This window comes from Capricornis sumatraensis, chromosome 20 (assembly GCF_032405125.1).
Source record: "Capricornis sumatraensis isolate serow.1 chromosome 20, serow.2, whole genome shotgun sequence".
Lineage (NCBI taxonomy): Eukaryota > Metazoa > Chordata > Mammalia > Artiodactyla > Bovidae > Capricornis > Capricornis sumatraensis.
In genome coordinates, this window is record NC_091088.1 from 66,582,453 (window position 1) to 66,609,043 (window position 26,591).

A 26,591-nucleotide genomic window follows, 5' to 3' on the forward strand; every position below is an offset into this window, starting at 1 on the left:
ATCAGCTCCTGCCATGCACGACTTACCCTCAGCCTCCCTGACTGACCCAGTGCTCCAGGCTCTGCTCCAGGGATCCAGTAAGTCTCGGGTCACCCTCTTCTGTGGGAGACTGAGTGCTGAGTTCACATCCTCCCAAAGAGACCTCTGCAATCCCAGAGTGCAGGGGTCACCCTGGCTCCAGCCTGAGGGTGGAGAGACCCATTTTCCAGATGAAAGTAGGAAGAGCTGGGAGCTGTTGTGTTTGTGTGAGAAGAGGAGGGGCTGGGAGAGATTGAATCTATATCCAAAGGCTCTTCGACCAGGTTTAAACTGGTGCTCACTCAACACTCAGATGACCCTCACATAGAGTTTGTGATTTGGGTACCACTGCCTTCAGTCTCCTGTCCCTTTCTGCCCTCCATGTCTGCTGATGCCTCATCTAGGAGCTGAGCATTCTGCTGAGGACAACTCGCTGGTGCTTCATGTTAAGTTACCTTGGAGTTTTGTACACTCAGCAACTTTGTGAGGCTGGCTCTCCTGTTCATCACTGGCATCATTTTTTTTAAAATTGTGGTAAAATACACATAAATTTGCTATCTTCACTATTTTTGAATGAACTGTTCAGCAATATTGGGTAAATTTACACAGCTGTGACACCAATTTGCAGAACTCTTTTCATCTTGTAAAACTGAAACCGCGTTCTCATTTAACAATGACTCCGTATTTTTCCTCTCACCCAGGCCGTAGTAAACCACCGATCTATTTCTGTTTCTGTAAATTTGACTGTATCAGGTACTTCATAGAAGTGAACTATAGAGTATTTGTCTTTTGGAGACTGGCTTTTTATCATTTAGCATATTGTCCTCAAGTCTCTTGTCCACAAGGGTATTGTCCCTGTTGTAGCATGGGTCAGAATTTCCTGTCTTTTTATTCCTGAATGATATTCCTCTGTAGGCATACATCACTTTCTGTTCATCCATTTTTCGTGGATGGCCATTTGGGCTGCTTTCATCTTTCAGCTATTGTGAACCAAGCTGCTACAAACATGGGTGTGCAAATGTCTCCTGTGACCTCAGTTTCAGTTCTTTTTAGTGTATGCTGAGAAATGGGATTGCCCAACCATGATGGTAATTTCAGTTTTGGTTTTTTGGAGGAGCCACCATACTTTATCCACAGCAACTGCACCATTTTATGTTCCTAATGAGAGGGCTCAAAGGTTCATCACAAGCATTTGACCAAGAAGGAAACACAGGTCCAGAGAAATATATGACTTGTTCAAAGGCAGAGAGGTGTTTGTGGGGCCCAGATACTAATCATAGCTTCCTGACTCTTTGAATGCTTGTCCTCAACCATAATTGAGGCCACCCCTATGGTAATGTTTGTGGCTATGCTTGCTGTGTTGGCTTGTCAGCCGAGGCCCTCCAGTGCAGAAGAAGTTCATTGTGCCTATTTGCCTAATCCGCCTTTCCTGCGTGTTGATTGGATGAATGAACTCATTCGTGTTTTTGTTAATGATACTCTTCTTTTGGGCAGGGCTCCCATCTATCCTAATAATGTTAAAACAGTGGTGAGCACTCCCTTCAATTTTTCAGGTGTGTCCATTTATCCACCTATTTGCTTTGCCATACCTTCCTCTCTTCAAGAAGTAGCTGCAGTTTTGAATGGATACATTAGCACTTCCTTGAAAGGCATGCTTACTGATTCTCTGAGAAGTGATGGCAAGATAGAGTTTTGGTCTTTACAGCTGCTGATGCCAGGGGCGCAAGAAAGACTATTTGAAGCCTTAAAAAAGGCAGTCCGAGCTGTGCACTCCCCACCTTGGACTCTGATGAACAAGGACTACAGGCCTGGGAAAGCATAAGCAGAATTTCTGGCTTTCCTCATTGGAAAGAATGCATGTACGCCACAAAGTTATCTATTTCCATTGCTGCCACCAGACATTTTCTGACCGACTGGGGGTGCCCCTATCTTTTGAATCAACAATGGGGCTTAACTTATGTAGAACCTTTTAGGTCCACATGGAATAATTCATTTCTCCCTATGCCTTTAGTAATTACTAGGTGGCATGCTAATGGATGGGTTCCTCCTTTAGTGAGCTTCAATGGAACGGGTCCCATGCAGCCTGAGTTTTGGAAAGGGTTGGCTGATGTGGCACCTGTGATTTTACATAGACCTTTAAATGAACGAAGATAAACTGTATGGGCCTGCGTACATTCTCCCTATGCCTTTTTGTTGGCCAGAAATCAGAGTGATTTGCAAGTTTCTGAAGGAGAAACTGTTTACAATGTTATATGTGTGAATTGTTTTATATCAAATTGTGTTGATGGGAATGATTATAATAATTATAAGGCTGTGATGATTGTAAAACAACCACCATATTTGATGGTTCCTGTAAAATTAGAGTGACAATGGTTTGATGATTATGCATTGAAAGTTTTATATGAACTTAATGGCTTAATTTCTCAACCTAAGAGATTCATTGCAGCTCTGGTTGTGGGAATAACTGCCTTGATTGCTATAACTGCATCAGTTACAGTTTCTGCTGTTGCCCTGTCAAAAGAAGTGCATACTGCCTCGTTTGTTGATCAGCTGTCCAAAAATGTCTCCGTAGCTCTTACTATGCAGGAAATTATAGATAAGAAAATAGAAAATAAGGTCAATGCTTTAGAAGAAGCAGTTCTGCTTATGGGGCAAGAAATTACAAATTTAAAAATAAAATTGTGTTTAAGGTGCCATGCTGAATTTAAATGGATGTGTGTTACCCCTCTACAAGTGAATGAGTCCATGCACTCTTGGGAACACATTAGAAGTCATATTTTAGTCGTCTGGAATCATTCAGATTTTAGTATTGATATTTCTAAGTTGCATCAGGATATTCAGAATATGAAGCAGGCAGAATCTGACTTTTCCTCTCAATGGCTTTCTAATTCCCTCTCTGAAAATCTGGAGGGATATCTTTCCCACGGATCCTTTGTACAGTAATGATTAATGTGGCCATGTGCTTATGCCTGTTAGTTCTGATTTGTGTGATGACCCCGTGCCTTTTCAGAATGCTCAGCCAAAAATTCTCTGCTCTATCTACTGAGTTTCATACCTATGCTCTAAAAAATAAAAAAGGGGGAAATGGAGGCACAGTCCCCAGCCCCCTCTCCTCATTCTGCAGTCACAGATCCCGGGATGAAGGAGTTAGGCCTTGTAATTCTGACTTGTATTTTCCTCTCCTCAGCTGAGTTGACTGAAAAGGAATATTAAGGTGCTTATTGTTCTTGAGAGGAGCATGAGAAGGCATAAAGCCTTCTGCAGCATTGCTCTGAAAATAATTCATAAAGTTAATCATTGACATTTGTTCAAGGACTTTTATAAAAAAGTGTTCCAGGATGAGCAGATAGGCTGCAGCTTGAGGCCATGGGAGGGATTGATATCTGAAGCCTATTTGTGAGGAGAATGTTTGTGGGGAAGAAGTTTACTGAGTTTAGGGTTTAGAAATAATTTAAAAAGTTAAAAGTTAAAGATTTAGGGAATGTTGTAAAATTAGCATATTTTACTATAGCTTATAGAAGTTAGGAATTTTTAGAGACACTATAGCTAGAAGCCTTTTTAAGAGATAGTGAGCTCAGGATGTTAGGGGCAAACAGGATTTAGGAAGATAAGTAGTAAACTGAGGAGTGTAGCATAAGTTACAGTGTAATCACAAGTTAGCTATAGGACACATTAGAGGAGGTAGATAATAGATGATAAGGTTGATTCTGAGAGAATCACTGAAGCAGGAACTCTGTTTGAAGAGCAACAATGATTTATGGAGATAATAAATCTGGGGGAGGGGGATCTGAAAATGTCAAACCTCTGGACTAATGCTTTTGTAAAAGTATAAAAGAGAATCTTAAACTTGGAATAAACAGGCAGTCCATAGAAAAATGAGAGGCTGCCTCATTCACCGACACCATCCATCTCTTAGGTTGAATCCGTGGCTGCTGGAGTTGGACTCCGGCACATAATTCTCAACTTGAACTTTAGAGTAACATGGACAGAAGCCGTCTGACCTTAACTGGTGTTCACTGAGTCAGCCTAGCCCTGCAGAGCAAGTGTGATGGGGAGACATTCTATGTCCCAAAGGATTGAAAACACAGTCTCTCATTTCTGATTGAGAATGAAGATTAGTCCTTCCTCCCTCCAGGCACTTGGGAGGCCATCTGTTTTTCCTTTTTTTTTTATTTCCCAAAATTTAATACTTTATTTTCTTAATTTTTACACTTTTTTAGTTGGAGAATAATCACTTTACAATGTTGTGCTGGTTTCTGCCTTAAAACAAGGAGGCTCAGTCATAACTATATGTGTATGTCCCCATCCCTCTAGGTCACCACAGAGCTCCAGACTGAGCTCCCCATGCTCTACAGTGGCTTCCACGAGCTGTCTGTTTCACACACAATCGTGTATAAATGTCAGTGCTACTCTCTCAGTTCGTCCTCCCCTCCCCTCCATCAACTGTGTCCACAAGTCTGTCCTTACGTCTGCATCTCCATTCCTTCCCTACAAATAGGTTGATCTGTCCTATTTTTTTAGATGCCATACATATGCATGATATACGATATCTGCTTTTCTCTTTCTGAGTTCCTTCACTCTGTATAACAGACTCTAGGTTTATTTACCTCACTACAAGTGACTGAAATTCTTTCCTTTTTATGGCTGAGTGACGTTTCATTATATGTATGTACCACATCTTCTTTATCCATTCACCTGGCTGTAGACATCCAGGTTGCTTCCATGTCCTGCCTGTTGTAAACAGGGCTGCAAGGAACATTCATGTACATGTATCTTTCTGATTTGGTTTGATTTGACTTTGGTTTTCTCAGGGTTTATGCCCAGTAGTGGATTGTCAGGTCATATGGTAGTTTTATTCCTAGTTTGTTAAGGAATGTCCATCCTATTTTCCATAGTGCCTGTGTCAGTTTACTTTCCCACCAACAGTGCAGAAGAGCTCCCTTCTCTCCTCATCCTTTCCAGCATTTACTGATTGTAGATTTTCCAATGGTGACCATTCTGACTTCTGTGAAGTGATAGCTCATTGACATGAGGACCAGTGGGGGAAGGAGAGGATTGAACGAACTGGGAGATTAGGATTGACATGTATACACTACATGTGCAAAACAGGTAGCTAATAGGAACCTGCATAAAGCACAGGCACCTCAGCTTGCAGCTCTGTGATGCCCTAGAGGGTTGGCTTGGGGGATGGGGTGGGAGGGAGGCCCAGCAGGGAGGGGACATATGTATACATATAGCTATTCATGGGGCTTCCTTCCCTTGTGGCTCAGCAGTAAAGGATCCACCTGCCAATGCAGGAGATGCCAGTTTGATCCCTGGGTTGGGAAGATTCCTTGGAGAAGGAAATAACAACCCACTCCAGTATTCTTGCCTGGAGAATCCCGTGGACAGAAGAGCCTGGCAGGCTACAGTTCATGGCGTGGCACAGAGTCAGACACGACTGAGTGACTAACCAGCAACAAAGCTGATTCACTTCATTATATCACAGAAACTAACACAACATTATAAAGCAATACACCTGTGGCTGAATCATGTCAATGTATGGCAAAAACCACTACAATATTGTAAAGTAATTAGCCTCCAATTAAAATAAATAATTTTTTTAATGGAAAAAGAGAACACTCAAATAAATAAAATCAGAAAGGAGGAGATATTATAAATAGTAGTTTAAATATACACAGTCTTATAAGAAACTACTATGAAAAACTATATGCCAACAAATTGGATAACCTAGAAGAAACAGACCAAAATTTAGAAGCATCCAACATATCAAGACAAAATCAGGGTAAAATAATATGAATAACAAGTAAGGAGGTTAAATCAGTGATAAGAAACCTCTCAACACAGAAAAGATAGTTTCACTGGCAAATTTTACAAAACATTTGATTTTTTAAAAGCTGTTAAAATGTTGGCTGCACTAGGTTTTAGTTGCTGCGTGTGGGCTTTCTCTCTGGTTGTGGCGAGGGGGCTACTCTTTGCTTTGGTGTGCATGCTTCTAACGGTGGCTTCTCTTATTGTGGAGCACAGGCTCAGTAGCTGTGGAGCACAGGCTTAGTTGCTCCATGGTACGTGGGATCTTCCCAGACCAGGAATCGAATCTATGTGCCCTGCATTGGCTGGTGGATTCTCATCCACTGTGCCACCAGGGAAGTCCAAAGAGTAAGAATATCAACAAACACAAAAAAACTACATTTATTTCTAGACTCCTTGCTTTTTACAAGATAGTGGAGAAAACTTGGGGTGTGTGTGTGTGTGTGTGTGTGTGTGTGTGTGTGTGTGTGTTCCCAAGAGGGTCCCCTCATAATGGAAGAATCGTTGACAATACCGTGATTGGGAATTTTTTCATGCTCTTCCCAGGTTACATGACTTTTTCTCGACTCCCCTGTGATTTAGTTTCCATTCTGTCAGGGCTAGCCTGACTTAGGGATTTGGATTGGTTTCCAAATGCAACCAAGACAGGAAACCCACTGGTCTAAGGCACAGTGATGAATTCATGTCAACAACAGGATGCATGGGGGAGGGGGCAGAAGGCAAGAGAGAGACAGAGTGAGATGAAGAAGTGTTTCCATCTGAGACAGAAAAGAGGCAGAAAGAGGAGGCGCAGATGGGAGGACTAACATGCTGAATCCCAGAGTGGCGGGAGGGGAGGGGGGCAGGTTATCAACTGTGAATCACAGGCCACAGTGAACTCAACATCAATGTAAAATATTCACATATAATGTAAATACAAAGCACCCAAACTCAGCGAGGGATATAGAATTGAGTAATAATTTCAGACACTTTAGGAAGTACACAAAAATGAAAAGGTGTTAGTATGGGGTCATGAAGAGTCGGACACGACTGAGCGACTTCCCTTTCATTTTTCACTTTCATACATTGGAGAAGGAAATGGCAACCCACTCCAGTGTTCTTGCCTGGAGAATCCCAGGGACAGAGGAGCCTGGTAGGAGGTCGTCTATGGGGTTGCACAGAGTCAAACACGACTGAAGCGACTTAGCAGTAGCAGCAGCATTTGAGAGATAGAGGTCAGAGGGCTGGGAAGTTAGAGAAGGGATAATGGTCAGGACACTCACTTGGAAACACAGGGTAACTGTTGAATGAAAAAGGAAAAAGAACAGGAATGTGAGCATGTCTCTGACAGTTACTGCAGTCACCGTGAGATGAATTAAAAACATGGGAAATTATGTTGGAAAGAGGAGAGGGTGGGGAGAAAGCAGCAGAGGTGGACCTGAGTGGCTCTCTCATGAATCGTAGCAGGAAGAGAGTGCCTGTCAGTTGGGCTTCCCTGGTGCATCAGTGGTAAAGAATCTGCCTGCCAATGCAGGAGACGTGGGTTTGACCCCTGGGACAGGAAGATCCCCTAAAGGAGGAAATGGCAACCCTCTCCAGTATTCTTGCCTGGGAAACCCCATGGACAGAGGAACCTGGCATGTTACAGTCCATGGGGTCACAAAAGAGTCTGACATGACTGAGTAACTAAACAACAAGAAAATTCTATACAAGGGGATATCAGACATGCCTTTCTCATGGCTTAAGTCTCTGTCCTTACATTATTTTAAACTCTGTATGTTTTCTCCTTTTATATTACAGTTGTTTAAAAAGTCAGATTTTTAAAAACCAATGTGGAATTTTTTTCAGTATAATATATGTGGGTTGGATTCCAAATGTCCTGCTGCTGTTAAAGAGGGGAGTGCTCCTTACTACTAAATCCCTAATGCCTATTTTAGATGTCTTATTTTTTAAATTTAGACTCTCACTTATCGGCTGCTTCAATTTGAACTATTTTCTTTTCATTTTATTGAAGTATAGTTGATTTACAGTGTTGAGATAATTTCTTCTGTACTGCAAAGTGACTCAGATATACATATATATTGATATATTCTTTTCAGTGACATTTATCACAAGATATTGATTATAGTTCCCTGTGCTATACATAGGATCTTGTTGTTTATCTATATAGAATAGTTTGCATGTGCTAATCCCAAACTCCCAGTCCTTCCTTCTCCCTCTCCCTTGGCTATCATATGTGTGGTCTCTATATCTGTGAGTCTCTTTCTGTTTCATAGATAAGTTCATTTGGACTGTATTTTAGATTCCACATATAAGTGGTATCATATGGTATCTTTCTTTCTCTTTCTGACTTTCTTCACTAACTATGATAAGCTCTAGGTCCATACTGCTGCAAGTATCATTGTTACATTTTTCATGGCTGAGTCTCATTCCATTGTATGCATGTATGAATATATATGTATGTGTATATATATATATATTTGTTGTTGTTTAATCACTCAGTTGTGTCTGGCTCTTTTGTGACCCCATGGACTATATCCTGCAAGGCTCCTCTGTCCATGGGATTGATTACCCAGGTGAGAATACTGGAGTGGGTTGCCATTCCTTTCTCCAGGAGATCTTCCTGACCCAGAGGTTAAACTGGGAACTCCTGCATTGCAGGCAGATTCTTTACATCTGAGCCACCAGGGAACCCTCATCATATTGTAGAAGCATTTAAACTTTATTGCTCTTGGGGCAGATAATCTTGTCCTCTATCCTCCTAGGTTCTCTGTCTAGAGCCTGCAAAGAAGACACACGAAGGGTAGATGAACAGGAGAAAAACTACATCTACAACTAGCCTTCTGTTTACATTTCCTGAGGAATGAGGCGGGTGAGGGCTAGGCTAGATATTTACACTAGATTTCTGTTTGCACTTGGGGATGGAAATGCCAGGAACAGGGTAAATAACTGGACTTTGCCTGCTGTGGGCATGTTACTATAACAATCATGGCAGGGACAGAAAGGGGCTAAACCCTGTGTGTGTAAAAGGTCAAGAGGTCACATATTTTCTATCTTTGGGGCACCACACATGTGCAGAAAAACTCCTTGGGGGGGGGACAAAAAGGAGGGGGTGCCATCTCATAATAGGTGATGTCCAGGCCCTCACAGGCCTGTGTGCTGGAATCCATCTAGAAAAATAGCTGCACACACCTGTCAGGGAGGGTCCTAAGGCAGGGGCAGGTGTGGAAAAAGAAGGCAGGTAATTGGCCAAGGTAAACAAAGACGGGAAGAACTGCCCTGCATAGACGATTTAACAGTCTCTTTATGGGGCCCCTCCTCCTTCTGGAGGACGCCCACAGCCTTTCTCTTGGGTATGAGCTCTGCCTGGCTTCTGTCTTAACTAAACAAACTGTTCCTCTGTGTGCTCCCACACGGCTGTGCTGTGTCTCTACTAATACACTTTTACCATATTTTTGTTTTTGCCTCCTGGAGAAATACTTCTTTTTTTTTTTTTTTTTAACTGGGTACTAGAGCCAGGAGAACCTTGTCTCTAGTTTCTAGCCCCCGATGTACTGGCGACTAGAGGTCCTCGTTTTCTTACAGCGTACTCGAGCCCAATTCTTGGGCAAAGAACTAAGCCAGCACTCACGGCTCTCTCTCTCTGGGATCATTTGGGACTGAAACCCAGGATTTCACGGTAAACTGCAGGTCTCCCCAAACTGCTGGCTGGAGACTTCTGACTCTCTCTCTCTCACAGGAGAACTTGCTCTCACTCTCTGCTTTGTTCTCTTTCCAAGACTTGCAGAGGTTTATCTAGGTCTGCTCAATAAAGGAGCCCCAGTTATCTTTTTCTTGCCCTTCTCCCCATTTCTTTCATTCTGCCTAAACAACAACACCCAGCCTTTCCCTCACCCAAGCAGAGCTTCCTCATCAACTTTGGGAGAACCATGCCTGGAATCAAGGCACAGCACCTACCACCACAGCCATCAAATAGCTCCCACTTTGTTGTAGCTGTTGTTTAGTCGCTAAATCATGTGCGACTCTTTGCGACCCTGTGGACTGTAGCCTGCCAGGCTCCTCTGTCCATGGGATTCTCCAGGCAAGGATACTAGAGTGGGTTTCCATTCCCTTCTCCAGGGCATCTTTCCCACCCAGGGATTGAATCTGTGTCTCCTGCACTGCAGGTGGATTCTTTACTGTCTGAGCCCCCAGGGAAGCTCAACCCGGGAGGATTCCCTTCAAAAGCCAGATGGGCCAAGAAAAGGAAAACTCAGGTTTGCTTTAACAAGGTCTGGCCTTTATTTAAGTTGAGGGTTGGAAAGTGGCCTAAAACTTGGGTCTCTAGATTATAATGCTATCTTACAATTAGATCTTAGTTGCCACAAAATAGGTAAATGGACTGAGATTAACTCTCCTGACATTCTAAATGACCCCCTTCTAACTTCTCCCAACTCTCAGAGGGAACCCAAGCTTCGCCAATCCTGTTGTTGTTGTTTAGTCGCTCAGTCTTGTCTGACTCTTTGCAATCCCTTTGACTGTAGCCTTTGAGGCTCCAGGTTTCCTTACTCCTTCAGATTCAGTAGTCTTAGGACACTGTATCTGTAAAAAGAAACATTGCTAACCATCATCTGACAACATACAGTTGCCACAAACCTTCAATTTTTTAAAAAAGTCTATATATTGTGGCACAATAAGTGGATGTATGTTTGTGCTTGTGCATCTACATTTGAACAGTTAAGGAGAGACAGAAAGCATTTCCTGAGTCTGCAGGTCTTAACTGCCTTCAGCTCAAGACAATCCAGGGATCTCCCAGGGGTCTCAGTGGTAAAGAGTCCACCTGTCAATGCGGGAGACACAGGAGACTCAGGATTGATCCCTAGGTTGGGAAGATCACCTGGAAGAGATCATGGCAACCCACTGCAGCATTCTTGCCTGGAGAATCCCACAACAGGGGAGCCTGGCAGGCTGCAGTCCAGGGGGTCTCAAAGAGTCAGACAGGAGTGAGCATATACACACACCAAACAATCCATATTCCAAGTGGCACATTTTGGGGGAGACCTAATCCTCTCCATCTCACTTCTCTTTAAAAAGCCTTTCCAGTAACTTTGAAACATGTGAGAAGATTTCTTTGTGTTTGAAGAAACCAAAACTCAGAGATGGAGACCTTGTCCCAAGTGTCCTTTTACCACCTGCCCCTCATTGCTCCACTGCTCCGTGGAATTGGACTCCCAGGGCCAAGGGCGGGTGGACCTTGCTGATGGCTTCATGTCTTGTTTCCTCAGCAGATCACAGCTCCTCAATTCCATCCAGGATGCGGTGTCAGGACCTCCACCAGTTTGGTCAGAAGCTAGTCCGCAGGCGGTTCCTGGAGCCCGCCAAGGATTCTGAGAGTCCCACGGCTCCTCTGAACATCCTGAATCTGGTGGCTTTCGGTGTGGCCAGCACCCTGGGGGCTGGCATGTACATCCTGGTGGGAGAAGTGGCCATGTTCATCGCTGGACCAGCGATCGTCATCTCCTTCTTGGTGGCTGCTGTGTCTTCTGTGTTATCTGGGCTTTGCTATGCCGAGTTTGGGACACGGGTCTCGTGGACCGGTTCTGTGTATCTCTACAGCTACATCAGCGTGGGAGAACTATGGGCTTTCGTCACTGCCTGGAACCTCATACTGTCCTATGTCGTTGGTGAGGGGATGGGTGGGGGGTAGGTGTGGGGCTGAAGTCTGGGAGACCAGGAGCGGGCATTTGGGTCTTCGGTCATGCATGAGAACTGCATCATCCACTCCATGAAGGGAGGAGAGAAATAACGTCTGGAAAAGTCCACAACTTCATTCTCAGCTCTCCCCTGCTTTCCTTCAATGATGGACCAAGAACCCAGAGGAAAGGGCACTGTAGGGAGTGGGTGAGAGGGAGGCATGGCCCACAGGCTTATCCCCTCACCATACTGAAGTCTCTGCTTAGCAGTTGCCTTCATAGAGTTTCTATTAGCATTTGAACTAAAATTTTAATCCTCATCACCCAGACAACTTGCTCTCACTTCTCTCTTTTCTTGCATAACTTTGATCTCTCACTGACATTAAATAGTTAACCTATTTTAGAATTATCTGGGTCTATTTTCCCCACCCCATGAAAAGAAGCTCTCTGTGATTTGGTATTTTGTATTTTTTCCCCAACATACATGACTTTGTGTATTTGTTGTTGTTTTTTTATCACTAAATAGTGTCCAACTCTTTGCAACCCCTTGGGCTACAGCATGCCAGGCTCCTCTATCCTCCAATATCTGGAGTTTGCTGAAACTCATGTTCACTGAGTCGGTGATGTTGTCCAATCATCTCATACTCTGCCGCCCCCTTCTCCTTTCATCTTCAATCTTTCCCACGTTGGACACCTTCTGACCTGGAGGGCTCCTCTTCAGGCATCATAACTGTTTGCCTTTTCATGCTGTCCATGGGGTCCTCCTAACAAGAATACTGGAGTGGGTTGCCATTTCCTTCTCCAGTGGCCCATGTTTTGTTAGAACTCTTCACTGTGACCCGTCCATCTTGAGTGGTCTTGCACGGCATGGCTCATAGTTTTATTGAGCTATGCTCGCCCTTCACCACGACAATGCTGTGATCCACGAAGGGGTCTTGGTGTATAGCGGGGGGTCCAATTTATATTTGTCAATGAATGTTCCTTCTTATTCTGCTGCAGTCACGGGCAGCGTGGCCAGGGCCTGGAGCATCGCCTTTGACAGCCTGATTGGGAACCACATCTTTCAGGCCTTAGAGGGAACTTTCTCTCCATATATGCCCTACTATCTGGCCAAGTATCCAGACTTTGTCGCCCTGTCCCTGGTGCTGTTGCTCACGGGTGAGACAGGGATCCAAGTTAGGATGGGAAGACTGGGATGTGGAGTGGCGGGGGAACTAGGGTGGGAAAGGCATGAGGTGGCAGAACTGTGGGAACTAGAAATTAGGGTCTGGTTAATGAAAGACAGGAAGTCAAGATGTAGACCGTTGTTTCCCACCCTTGGCATTACTGACCTTCCAGGCAGAAACAGCCTTTGGTTTTGGGGGCACTGCAGGATTTTCTTCATCAATCACTGTCAGGCGTGTAGCATCTTTGGAATTCATTCACTAAACACCTGTGACTCATATTTCCCAAACTGTGACAATCAGATGTCTCCAGACATTGCCAAATGTTCCTTGGGAACCCAAATCACCCCCAGCTGAGAATTATTTACTTAGAGTGACAAGTTTCTTCCTCTGTACTGAGACCTTTTTCAAATGGGAGGAAATTAATGTTGCATAAAATTAGCCATTTTATTATTTTTCCTTAGCCTTATTGATATATAATTGACATACAACATTATGTAAGCTGAAGGTGAACATCATGATGATTTGATAGATGTGTATATTATGTGACTGGAGTAGGAAATGGCAACCCACTCCAGTAATTTTGCCTGGAAAACTCCATGGACAGAGGAGCCTGGCAGGCTACACTTCGTGTGTCTCAAGGGGTTGGACACGACCGAGTGACTGAGCCCATATTATATGATAATGGCCACAGTAAGAAACTAACCATGTTAAAATATGCAATTCAGTGGTACTTACAGCATTCAATACGTATAACAATCACCTTCATCTGGCTTCAAACATTTTCATCATAGCAAAAGGAAACCCGGTACCCACTGAGCAAAGACAGACTATCCATCTTAATCTCACAGCCCCCTAACCTCTGGCAACTACTAGTCTGCTTTCTGTGTCTATGGATTTGATTTGGCTATCTTGGAAGGTCTCATATTCCATCTTTCCCACAGGAGTACTGGTTCTGGGAGCTCGTGAGTCAGCCCTGGTTGGAAAAATATCCACAGGCATCAACCTTTTGGTTCTCAGCTTCATCATCCTCTCTGGCTTCATTAAGGGAGACCTACACAACTGGAAGCTCACAGAACAGGACTACACATTGAACACATCTGAATCTGGTGACATCTATAGGTCAGGAGGGTGCTCCTGGTCCTTGTCATGCTTGTTGGGGCTGGTGCAGAGCTGGGAATCTGGCAGGGACTAAAGAGACCTGGGCTGGTGGATCTGGATAACGAGGTCCTGGAGCCCAGGGCTTGTGGTATTAACTGTGAAGTCCGGCAGAGATGACTGAACGCACCTCCCTCATGGTCTTTCTTGCTTCTTCTCTCACTGTAGCTTGGGCCCTCTGGGTTCTGGAGGGTTTGTGCCCTTCGACTATGATGGAATTCTCCATGGAGCAGCTCTATGTTTCTACTCGTTTGTGGGTTTTGATGACATTGTCACTAAAGGTAACTGGTCATTTTGTGCTCCATCAAGGGATTGGGCTGCCCTTGGGCATAGGGGTTGATAGAAGATTTTTAAAAGCTTTTGCAAGTTTAGAGGAAAGTGGATTTTGTGCTGTGTCATCAGTGTTTTCCTAACCTGAGATGTTCACCCACCCTGCAGGGGAAGAAGCCCCAAATCCTCATCGCTCCATCCCCATCAGCATCATGAGCACGGTCTTCATCTGCTTTTTGGCGTATTTTGGTGTCTCGGCGACTCTCACCCTCATGGTGCCCTACTACCAGATTCAGCCTGACAGCCCCTTTCCACAGGCTTTCGTCCATGTTGGGTGGGGCCCTGCCAGATATGTCGTGGCTGTTGGCATCCTCTGTTTTCTTTTATACAGGTCAGTGTCAAGGCCTTCTCTCCATGAACTGTCAGATGCTCAGGTGTTTCAGCCCTTGGGATTGAGAGACGAGAGGGGAAGACCCCTTACCAGGTAGACTAGGGAGCCAGAGCCCTGGTCTCTCCTGCTTAACATCCCCACCGTCCCTTCCAGACTGCAGAGCTCCTTGTTCCCCGTGCCTCAGGTGATCCAGGAAATGGCAGAGGATGGGCTCCTTTTCCGAGGACTTGCCCGAACCCATGCCCGCACGAAGACCCCCATCATGGCCACCGTGTACTCTGGAATTCTCGCAGGTGAGCAAGAGAATTCACTCCTCCTCTGATCCTTTTCCTTATCTGGATACATCCAGTGGTTTCTCACTGCCGACCCCCACCTCGTTTGTGCCCTCATTCTAGGGATCATGGCTTTGCTCTTTGAGTTCAGTAATCTGGTGGACCTCATGTCGATTGGACACCTGCTGGTTTACACTGTGGTGGCGTTTTTTGTCCTTGTCCTCAGGTGAGACTCCACTGCACCCTGACTGGGGCTCTTACATTCCTAAACTCAATGGCCGTTCATCCTTTTCAGGTTTTTTTTTTTTTTTTTTTTTAAATTGGAGGCTAATTACTTTACAATATTGGAGTGGTCTTTGCCATACATTGACATGAATCAGCCATGGGTTTACACATATTCCCTATCCTGAACCCCCCTCCCACCTCCCTCTGCATCCCATCCCTCTGGGTCATCCCAGCGCACCAGCCCTGAGCACCTTTTCTCATGCATCAAACCTAGACTGGTGATCTGTTTCACATATGATAATATAAGTTTCAATGCTATTCTCTCAGATCATCCCACCTTCACCTTCTCCCACAGAGTCCAAAAGACTGTGCTATACATCTATGTCTCTTTTGCTGTCTTACATATAAGGTTATTGTTACCATCTTTCTAAATTCCATATATATGTATTAATATACTGTGTTGGTGTTTTTCTTTCTGCCTTACTTCACTCTGAATAATAGGCTCCAGCTTCACCTACCTTATTAGAACTGATTCAAATGTATTCTTTTTAATGGGTGAGTAGTACAGGAGACAGGGATCAAGACCATCCCCATGGAAAAGAAATGCAAAAAAGCAAAATGGCTGTTTGGGGAGGCCTTACAAAAAGCTGTGAAAAGAAGAGAGGTGAAAAGTAGAGTAGAAAAGGAAAGATATAAGCATCTGAATGCAGAGTTCCAGAGAATAGCAAGAAGAGATAAGAAAGCCTGCTTCAGTGAACAGTGCAAAGAAATAGAGGAAAAGAACAGAATGGGAGAGACTAGAGTTCTCTTCGAGAAAATTAGAGATACCAAGGGAACATTTCATACAAAGATGGTTTTGATAAAGGACAGAAATGGTATGGACCTAACAGAGGCAGAAGATATCAAGAAGAGGTGGCAAGAATACACAGAAGTGTACAAAAAAGATCTTCATGACCCAGATAATCATGATGGTATGATCACTTACCTAGAGCCAGACATCTTGGAATGTGGGCTTGGAATGAAGTCATCCTGGAATGAAGTCAAGTGGGCCTTGGAAAGCATCACTACAAACAAAGCTAGTGGAGGTGATGGAATTCCAGTTGAGCTGTTTCAAATCCTGAAAGATGATGCTGTGAAAGTGCTGCACTCAATATGCCAGCAAATTTGGAAAACTCAGCAGTGGCCACAGGACTGGAAAATGTCAGTGTTCATTCCAATTCCAAAGAAAGGCAACACCAAAGAATGCTCAAACTACCGCACAATTGCACTCATCTCACATGCTAGTAATGCTCAAAATTCTCCAAGCCAGGCTTCAGTAATACATGAACCGTGAACTTCCGGATGTTCAAGCTGGTTTTAGAAAAGGCAGAGGAACCAAAGATCAAATTGCGAACATCTGCTGGCTCATGGAAAAAGCAAGAGAGTTCCAGAAAAACATCTATTTCTGCTTTATTGACTATGCCAAAGCTTTCAACAGTGTGGATTACAATCAACTGTGGAAAATTCTGAAAGAGATGGGAATACCAGACCACCTGACCTGCCTCTTTAGAAATCTGTATGCAGGTCAGGAAACAACAGTTAGAAGTGGACATGGAACAACAGACTGGTTCCAAATAGGAAAAGGAGTACGTCAAGGCTGTATATTGTCACCCTGCTTATTTAACTTATATGCAGAGTACATCATGAGAAACGCTGGACTGGAAGAAACACAAGCTGGAATCAAGATTGCTGGGAGAAATATCAATAACCTCATATATGCAGATGACACCACCCTTATGGCAGAAATTGAAGAGGAGCTAAAAAGCCTCTTGATGAAAGTGAAAGAGGAGAGTGAAAAAGTTGGCTTAAAGCTCAACATTCAGAAAATGAAGATCATGGCATCCAGTCCCATCACTTCTTGGGAAATAGATGGGGAAACAGTGGAAATACTATCAGACTTTATTTTTTTGGGCTCCAAAATCACTGCAGATGGTGATTGCAGCCATGCAATTAAAAGACGCTTACTCCTTGGAAGAAAAGTTATGACCAATATAGATAGTATATTCAAAAGCAGAGACATTACTTTGCCAACTAAGGTCCGTCTAGTCAAGGCTATGGTTTTTCCTGTGGTCATGTATGGATGTGAGAATTGGACTGTGAAGAAGGCTGAGTGCTGAAGAATTGATGCTTTTGAACTATGGTGTTGGAGAAGATTCTTGAGAGTCCCTTGGACTGCAGGAGATCCAACCAGTCCATTCTGAAGGACATCAGCCCTGGGATTTGTTTGGAAGGAATGATGCTAAAGCTGAAACTCCAGTACTTTGGCCACCTCATGCAAAGAGTTGACTCATTGGAAAAGACTCTGATGCTGGGAGGGATTGGGGGCAGGAGGAGAAGGGGACGACAGAGGGTGAGATGGCTGGATGGCATTACTGATTCAATGGACGTGAGTCTGAGTGAACTCTGGGAGTTGGTGATGGACAGGGAGGCCTGGCATGCTGTGATTCATGGGGTAGCAAAGAGTCGGACATGACTGAGTGACTGAACTTAACTGAACTGAATATTCCATTGTGTATATGTACCACTGCTTTCTTATCCATTCGTCTGCTGTGGACATCTAGGTTGCTTCCATGTCCTGGCTATTATAAACAGTATTGCGATGAACATTGGGGTACACGTGTCTTTCCTCGGTGTGTATGCCCAGCAGTGGGATTGCTGGGTCATATGGCAGTTTTATTTCCAGTACTTTAAGGAATCTCCACACTGTTCTCCATAGTAGCTGTACCAGTTTGCATTCCCACCAACAGTGTAAGAGGGTTCCCTTTTCTCCACACCCTCTCCAGCATTTATTGCTTGTAGATTTTGGATAGCAGCCATTCTGACCAGCGTGAGTTGGTACTTCATTGTGGTTTTGATTTGCATTTCTCTGATAATGAGTGATGTTGACCATCTTTTCATGTGTTTGTTAGCCATCTGTGTGTCTTCTTTGGAGAAATGTCTGTTTAGTTTTTTGATCCATTTTTTTGATTGGGCCATTTACTTTTCTGGAATTGAGCTGCAGGAGCTGCTTGTACATTTTTGAGATTAATTCTTTGTCAGTTGCTTTGTTTGCTATTCTTTTCTCCCATTCTGAAGGCTGTCTTTTCACATTGCTTATAGTTTCCTTAGTTGTGCAAAGCTTTTCAGTTTAACTAGGTTTCATTTGTTTATTTTTGCTTTTGTTTCCATTACTCTGGGAGGTGGGTCATTGAGGATCCTGCTATGATTTATGTCAGAGAGTGTTTTGCCTATGTTCTCCTCTTGGAGTTTTATAGTTTCTGGTCTTACATTTAGATCTTTAATCCATTTTGAGTTTATTTTTGTGTATGGTCTTAGAAAGTGTTCTAGTTTCTTTCTTTTACTAGTGGTTGAACAGTTTTCCCAGCACCAGTTGTTGAAGAGATTGTCTTTTCTCCATTGTATAGTCTTGCCTCCTTTGTCAAAGATAAGGTGTCCATAGGTGCGTGGATTTATCTCTGGGCTTTCTATTTTGTTCCATTGATCTATATTTCTGTCTTTGTGCCAGTACCATACAGTCTTGATGACTGTAGCTTTGTAGTATAGTCTGAAGGCAGGCAGGTCAATTCCTCCAGTTCCATTCTTCTTTCTGAGGATTGCTTTGGCTATTCGAGGTTTTTGCATTTCCATACAAATTGTGAAATTATTTGTTCTAGTTCTGTGAAAAATATTGTTGGTAGCTTTTAGGGATTGCATTGAATTTATAGATTGCTGTGGGTAGTATACTCATTTTCACTATATTTATTTTTCCAATACATGAACATGGTATATTTCTTCATCTATTTGTGTCCTCTTTGATTTCTTTCATCAATATTTTTTAATGTTCTATATATAGGTCTTTTGTTTCTTTAGGTAGATATATTCCTAAGTATTTTATTCTTTTCATTGCAATGGTGAATGGAATTGTTTCCTTAATTTCTCTTTCTGTTTTCTCATTGTTAGAGTATAGGAATGCAAGGGATTTTTGTATGTTAATTTTATACCCTGCAACTTTAGCATATTCATTGATTAGCTCTAATAATTTTCTGGTAGAGTCTTTAGCGTTTTCTATATAGAGGTTCATGTCATCTGCAAATAGTGAGAGTTTTACTTCTTTTCCAATCTGGATTCCTTTTATTTCTTTTTCTGCTCTGACTGCCGTGGCCAAAACTTCGAAAACTATGTTGAATAGTGGTGGTGAGAATGGGCACCCTTGCCTTGTTCCTGGCTTTAGGAGAAATGCTTTCAATTTTTCCCCGTTGAGGATAATGTTTGCTGTGGGTGTGTCATATATAGCTTTTATTATGTTGAGGTATGCACGTTCTCTTCCTGTTTTCTGGAGAGTTTTTTTTTTTTTATCATAAATGGATGTTGAATTTTGTCAAAGGCTATCTCTGCATCTATGGAGAAAATCATATGGTTTTTATCTTTTAATTTGTTAATATGGTGTATTACATTGATTGATTTGTGGATATTAAAGAATCCTTGCATTCTTGAGATAAAGCCCACTTGATCATGATGTATGATTTTTTCTAATATGTTGTTGGATTCTGTTTGCTAGCATTTTGTTAAGGATTTTTGCATCTATGTTCATCAGTGATATTGGCCTGTAGTTTTCTTTTTTCGTGGCATCTTTGTCTCATTTTGGTATTAGGGTGATGGTGGCCTCATAGAATGAGTTTGGAAATTTACCTTCCTCTTCACTTTTCTGGAAGATTTTGAGTAGGATAGGTGTTAGCTCTTCTTTAAATTTTTGATAGAATTCAGCTGTGAAGCCATCTGGGCTTTTGTTTGCTGGAAGATTTCTTATTACAGTTTCTATTTCAGTGCTTGTGATGGGTCTGTTAAGGTTTTCTATTTCTTCCTGGTTCAGTTTTGGAAAGTTATACTCTTCTAAGAATTTTCCCATTTCTTCCAAGTTGTCCATTTTATTGGCATATAGTTGCTGATAGTAGTCTCTTATGATCCTTTGTATTTCTGTATTGTCTGCGGTGATTTCTCCATTTTCATTTCTAATTTTGTTGATTTGATTCTTCTCCCTTTGTTTCTTGATGAGTCTGGCTAATGTTTGTCAATGTTATTTATCTTCTCAAAGAACCAGCTTTTAGCTTTGTTGATTTTGGCTATGATCTCCTTTGTTTCTTTTGCATTTATTTCTGCCTTAATTTCTTAGATTTCTTTCCTTCTACTAACCCTGGAGTTCTTCATTTCTTCCTTTTCTAGTTGCCTTAGGTGTAGAGTTAGGTTATTTAGTTGACTTTTTTCTTGTTTCTTGAGGTGAGCCCGTATAGTTATGAACCTTCCCCTTAGCACTGCTTTTATAGTGTCCCACAGGTTATGGGTTGTTGTGATTTCATTTTCATTCATTTCTATGCATATTTTGATTCATTTTTTATTTTTTCTATGATTTGTTGGTTATTCAGAAGTGTATTGTTTAGCCTCTATATGTTGGAGTTAAAAAAATTTTTTTTTCCGGTATTTGACATCTAATCTTACTGCATTGTGGTCAGAAAAGATGCTTAGAATGATTTCAATTTGTTTGAATTGACCAATGCTAGATTTATGACCGAGGATGTATTCTATCCTCAAGAAGGTTCTGTGTGCACTTGAGAAAAGGGTGAAATTCCTTGTTTTGGGGTGAAATGTCCTATAGATATCAATTAGGTCTAACTAGCCCATTGTGTCATTTAAAGTTTGTGTTTCCTTGTTAATTTTCTGTTTAGTTGATCTATCCATAGGTGTGAGTGGGGTATTAAGGTCTCCCACTATTATTGTGTTACTGTTAATTTCCCCTTTCATACTTGTTAGCATTTGCCTTACATATTGTGGTGCTCCTGTGTTGGATCCATACATATTTATAATTGTTACATCTTCTTCTTGGATTGACCCTTTGATCATTATGTAGTGTCCTTCTTTGTCTCTTTTCACAGCCCTTGTTTTGAAGTCTGTTTTATCTGATATGAATATTGCTGCTCCTGCTTTTTTTTGTTTGTTTGTTTTGTTTTCCATTTACATGAAATATCTTTTTCCAGCTCTTCACTTTCAGTCTGTATGTGTCCCTTGTTTTTAGGTGGGTCGACAGGGAGGCCTGGCGTGCTGCGATTCATGGGGTCGCAAAGAGTCAGACACGACTGAGTGACTGAACTGAACTGACATTGTAGATAGCATATATAGGTGTCTTCTTTATGTATCCATTCAGCCAGTCTTTGTCTTTTGGTTTGGACATTCAACCCATTTACATTTAAGGTAATTATTGAGAAGTATGATCCTGTTGCCATTTACTTTGTCGTTTGGGTTTGAGTCTATAAACCGTTTCTGTGTTTCCTGCCTAGAGAAGATCCTTTAGAATTTGTTGAAGAGCTGGTTTGGTGGTGCTGAATTTCTCAGCTTTTGCTTGTCTGTAAAGCTTTTGATTTCTCCTTCATATTTGAATGAGATCCTTGCTGGGTACAGTCATCTGGGTTGTAGGTTTTTCTCTTTCATCAGTTTAAGTATGTCCTTCAGGCCATTCCCCTCTGGCCTGAAGAGTTTCTATTGAAAGATCAGCTGTTATTCTTATGAGAATCCCCTTGTGTGTTATTTGTTGTTTTTCCCTTGCTGCTTTTAATATTTATTTTTTGTGTTTGATCTTTGTTAATTTGATTAATATGTATGTTGGGGTGTTTTGCTTTGGGTTTATCCTGTTTGAGACTCTCTGGGTTTTTTGGAGTTGGGTGACTATTTCTCCATTTTAGGGAGGTTTTCAACTATTATCTCTTTAAGTATTTTCTCATGGCCTTTCTTTTTGCCTTCCTCTTCTGGGACTCCTATGATTCGAATGTTGGGGAGTTTCACATTGTCCCAGAGGTCCCTGAGGTTGTCCTCATTTCTTTTAATTCTTTTTCCCCTCTGTGCTTCATTTATTTCTACCATTCTATCTTCTTCTACCTCACTTATCCTATCTTCTGCCCCCATTAAACTACTGTTGGTTCCCTCCAGAGTGTTTTTGATCTCATTTATTGCATTATTCATTATTGAGTGACTCTTTTTCATTTCTTCTAGGTCCTTGTTAAACATCTCTTGCATCTTCTCAATCCTTGTCTCCAGGCTGTTTATGTGTAACTCCATTTTGTTTTCAAGATTTTGGTTCATTTTTACTATCACTTTTCTGAATTCTTTTTCAGGTAGACTCCCTATCTCCTCTTTTTTTTTTTTTTTTTTTGGTTTGGTTGTCTTTTATCATGTTCCTTTACCTGCTGAGTATTTCTCTGCCTTTTCATCTTATTTAGGTTGCTGTGTTTGGGGTGGCCTTTCTGTATTCTGGCAGTTTGTGGTTCCTCTTTATTGTGGAGGTTCCTCCCTGTGGGTGGGGTTGGACAAGCAGCTTGTCAAGGTTTCCTGGTTAGGGAAGTTGTGTCAGTGTTCTGGTGGATGGAGTTGGATTTCTTCTCTCTTAGGTGTCTAGTAGTGAGTTTTGAGATGCCTGTGGGTTTGGTGTGACTTTGGGTAGCCTGTATACTGAAGCTCAGGGCTATGTTCCCACGTTGCTGGAGAATATACGTGGTATGTCTTGTTCTGGAACTTATTGGCTCATGGGTGGTGCTTGGTTTCAGTGTAGGTATGGAGGCCTTTGGATGATCTCTTATCAATGAATGCTCCCTGGAGTCAGGAGTTCTCTGGTGTTCTCAGGTTTTGGGCTTAAGTCTCCCACCTCTGGTTTTCAGTCTTCTTCTTACAATAGCCTCAAGACTTCTCCATCCATACAGCACTGATGATAAAACTTCTAGGTTAATGGTGAAAACATTCTCCACAGTGAGGGACACCCAGAGAGGTTCACAGAGTTACACAGAGAAGAGAAGAGGGAGGAGGGAGATAGAGGTGACCAGGAGGAGAAGAGGGGGAATCAAAAGGGGAGAGAGCAAGGTAGCCAGTAAACAATTCCCTATGTGCTCTCCACAGTCTGGAACCCTCAGAGAGTTTTATGGAGTTACATAGAGAAGAGGAGAGGAAGGAAGAAAATCGAGGTGAGCAGGAGGAGAAAGGGGTAGAATCAAAAGGAGAGAGATAGATCTAGGCTGTATTCTGTTCCTAAGTGTTCTCAACAGCCTGGAACACACACAGAGATTTACAGAGTGGGTAAGAGAAGAGAAGGGGGAGAGAAGAGATAGAGGTGACCTGGGGGAGAAAAAGGAGAGTCAAAAGGGGGAGAGAGTAATCAAGCCAGTAATCATATTCCTAAGTAAAAATGGGTACTGAAGATTGGATTCTTAAATGTACAAATTGATGACAAATACTATAAAGCAAAGATTAAAAATCTAGAGTCGAGGTTAGACTCTCAAAAATACAATATCATAAAAAAAACAAACCCCACAAAATATATAAGAAATATATATGATGTTTGCTTTGAAAAGAGGGTCTTTTTTTCAATGTAATAGTAGTTTATGAAAGTGAAAATTAAAGGAGTAATAGAGGAATTTTTAAAAAGGTAAAAAATTTTTAATTTAAAAAATGAAAATAGTAAAATATATCTAGGAGTTTCTCTGGAGCTGTTGTGGGCAGTGTAGGGTCAGTTCAGTTTCAGATAGTTCCTTGTTCCAGCTTATATTTCTCAAGATCTATAGGCCCCTTCCAATGTAGTCAGTGTTAATGACAGGGATTTAAATCTGTTGCACCTGTCACTTCCAAAGCGGTTCCCTGTGTTTATTTGGCTTCTGTTTGCAGGTCTCTTCAGTGTCTAATTTCCGACCTGACACAAGGGGGCGAAGGTGGTCTCTTGTTTAGGCTCACTTGTTCAGTGGTGCTGTGGGGAGGGAGAACACTGCAAACAAATATCACAGGAGTGTGTGGGGCATGCTCACAGTGTCTCAGCCACACTAGGTTTGCCCCTGCTCACCTCGTGTGTGCTTTCCCAGTCTACACGCTCAGGCTTCAGGTTGCTCTGCAGGGAGCGGGCTCTGGGTTGCATGCACTTCCCAGGTCTAAGCTGCTCAGGCTCAGGCACAGACTTGGTTGGGCCTGTGTTTTGTGCCCTTCCGTGATCCGAGCAGCTCAGGGGACCAGGTGCTTGGCGAGCGCACTCTTCTAAGATGCGGTACGATTTATCACCTCCCCGGACCCAGCCGCTTGGTTTCTGGGGCACACCCGTCTCCAGTGGGCAGTGTGTCTTTTCTGGGGAGCTATCGCTGGCTGCGACCGTCCCAGTGGATGTTACACTCCGAGAATCTCAGGAAGTCTTGGTTAGAAACTGGAAGCCTCTTCGCAGTTTGGTAGGGGATGCCCTCTCTGGGGCTGAGATTGCCCCCTGAGATTGTCTCTGGCTGCCCCTCCACCTGCCTCCAGCTGGGGATGGCCGGTCCGCAGCCAGCTAGCTCTCCTCTGGTTTTCGCTCAGTCCTTTGTTCTGTGAGCAGGCCGGCAGTGCCTTAGATTTGGGCTTTTCACAGGATAGTTCTCTCTCTCTCTTTTTCCCCTCGCTCTTTCTGGCTATCCCACCGGTTAGGTTTCCGTCTCATGTTAGCTCCCTCAGATTGCCCTCAAGGCATTCAGGCATGGTCCTTACCCTAAGCAAGGCAGCCTGCTCGTCCCCATTCAGTCCCTGCTTGCTGGTGGTGCAGGAAAGCGTCTGGGGTATTTCTTCTCTGGGAGTCGCCATTAGGGACGTAACATGTGGGTTTTATTTATTTTTCCTCCTGGTTTTGTTGCCCTCTGAGATTCCAAAACTCCCCCAGACCCGCCAGTGAGAGGGTTTCCTGGTGTTTGGAAACTTCTCTTTTTAGAATCCCTTCCCAGGACCGATCTCTGTCCCTATTTTGTCTCTCTTTTTATCTTTTATATTTTGTCCTACTTCCTTTTGAAGACAATGGGCTGCTTTTCTGGGTGGCTGATGTCTTCTGCCAACGTTCAGAATTTGTTTTGTGGAGTTTTCTCAGCGTTCAAATGTTCTTTCGATGGATTTGTGGTGGAGAAAGTGGTCTCCCCATCCTATTCCTCTGCCATCTTTGCCTAACCCCCCCCTCCCCACCCCCCATCTGCCACCTCCTTCAGCCTTCTAAAGTCCTGCTCTGCTTAAGGCAGGAAAGTGGTGCATTAGGATATCTGTTTTTGAATGAGTAGGGACTGCTGTTAATATTCCTATAATATCTCTAATTCAGATACCAGCCAGACTGGAATTTAAGCAAGAATGAGAAAACAGAAGACAAAATTCAGATGAAGCCTCTAGTCAAGGAAAATCCTTTGGACTCTGAACCTGAAGCAGGAAGCTCAAAGACTCTCAAGAGTCTGTGGTTGCCTGTCAGCAGCAGCCCTACCCAGAAATCCGCCCAGATTGTCTATGGATGTGCCTTCCTGCTTGGTGAGCACTGGGACCTCTTTGGTCATATTTTGAAACTGACAGGATGGAGTGAGAGTGTGTATTTTGTCAGTGGAGGAGTCTTGCAGATATGATGGCCCTTCCTGATACTGGTGGTTTCAGGGAGGGATGTGACCAGAGGTCCTGACGTCTTTGTCTTCTGGGTCCAGCCTGTTCTCCTCCTCCTTGACCCTTGCAGTTCTCCTGCTGATTATCCTGAGCCTGATCCTGGCCCAGTGGCCCAGCCAGGTGTTCTCTGGAGACCCCGTGCTCACAACAGTGGCTGTGCTGCTGCTGCTGCTCATCACTGGGGTCACGGTCATCATCTGGAGGCAGCCCCAGGACCCCTCTCCTCTTCCATTCAGGGTAAGTGAGCTGATGTGTCCAAAGTGTCCTCCTTGGGTGAATGAGGTCTGTGTCCTTTGATGGCAAAATGTCCTTTCCTGGACAGGGAATGAGGGGAGTTACTGAAACCAATGGACTCTTCCCTGATCCACCCTCAGGGCTTTGCATACATAATCTCAGTAGGCACTGAATGCACAGCCCGAAGAGGACAGGATCCTCCCACTCACGTGGGGTAGGGTCCCCTTTCAGACATCTGGGCTGTGTTCAGGGATGAGCTGCCTCTGCCCACAGGTCCCTGCTCTGCCTGTCCTCCCGCTGGTCAGCATCTTCGTGAACGTTTATCTGATGATGCAGACGACCTCTGGGACATGGGCCCTGTTTGGCGTCTGGAATGCCATTGGTAAGTTGCTTTCTGGGATAAAGAGGTTTCTCGAATGACTGCACCCAACATCTTCCTACTATTTCTCCCCACACTGTATCAGATGCCATAGAAGGTCTACTGGGCATTTGGAAGTGAGGAGAGCACCTACGTTTCCTTATCGTCTCATCTCCCTACTAGGATTTCTCATATACTTTGGATACGGGATCCGACACAGCCTGTCAGGGAACAATCATCAACAGCCACCAGCCACCAGCCTCCACCTCCCAGACTCTTGACAAAAACATCCCTGGTGCTGAGTCATCTTAACCACAGGAAGTAGATGCTGCATGGATACCTCCATGCCCTGGTGGATCTGCTGGTGCAGGGGACACTGTGAGCCTCGGTGGAGTGTGACGGTGGAGGCATCTAAAGCCCTGTATTTCTTGCTTGTGGAGAAAGTGACTGGACTGTTGTGCAATTTTCGGTAAACTTTTAAAAGCATACTATACATACTTATAAGCGCATGCTTCAGAAGTGTGCAGCAAGATGAATTTTCACAAAGTACCACAATGTAAGCAGCAATGA

At 43.3% G+C, this 26,591-nt stretch overlaps 1 protein-coding gene across 2 annotated transcripts; it reads left to right on the forward strand.

Moving 5' to 3' along the window:
- On the forward strand, positions 1–26,591 carry LOC138095868 (cationic amino acid transporter 3-like). 2 transcript variants are annotated; one of them, XM_068991804.1, is made up of 12 exons: positions 1–77; positions 11,073–11,471; positions 12,480–12,638; positions 13,588–13,765; positions 13,970–14,082; positions 14,240–14,462; positions 14,616–14,755; positions 14,858–14,960; positions 25,104–25,303; positions 25,500–25,666; positions 25,937–26,045; positions 26,205–26,591. In XM_068991804.1, the coding sequence occupies exons 1-12, from the start codon at positions 14–16 to the stop codon at positions 26,300–26,302; spliced, it is 1,953 nt and encodes a 650-aa protein (XP_068847905.1). In that variant the 5' UTR covers positions 1–13; the 3' UTR covers positions 26,303–26,591. The 2 variants fall into 2 exon arrangements, with proteins under 2 accessions (XP_068847905.1, XP_068847906.1); XM_068991805.1 differs by lacking the exon at positions 25,937–26,045.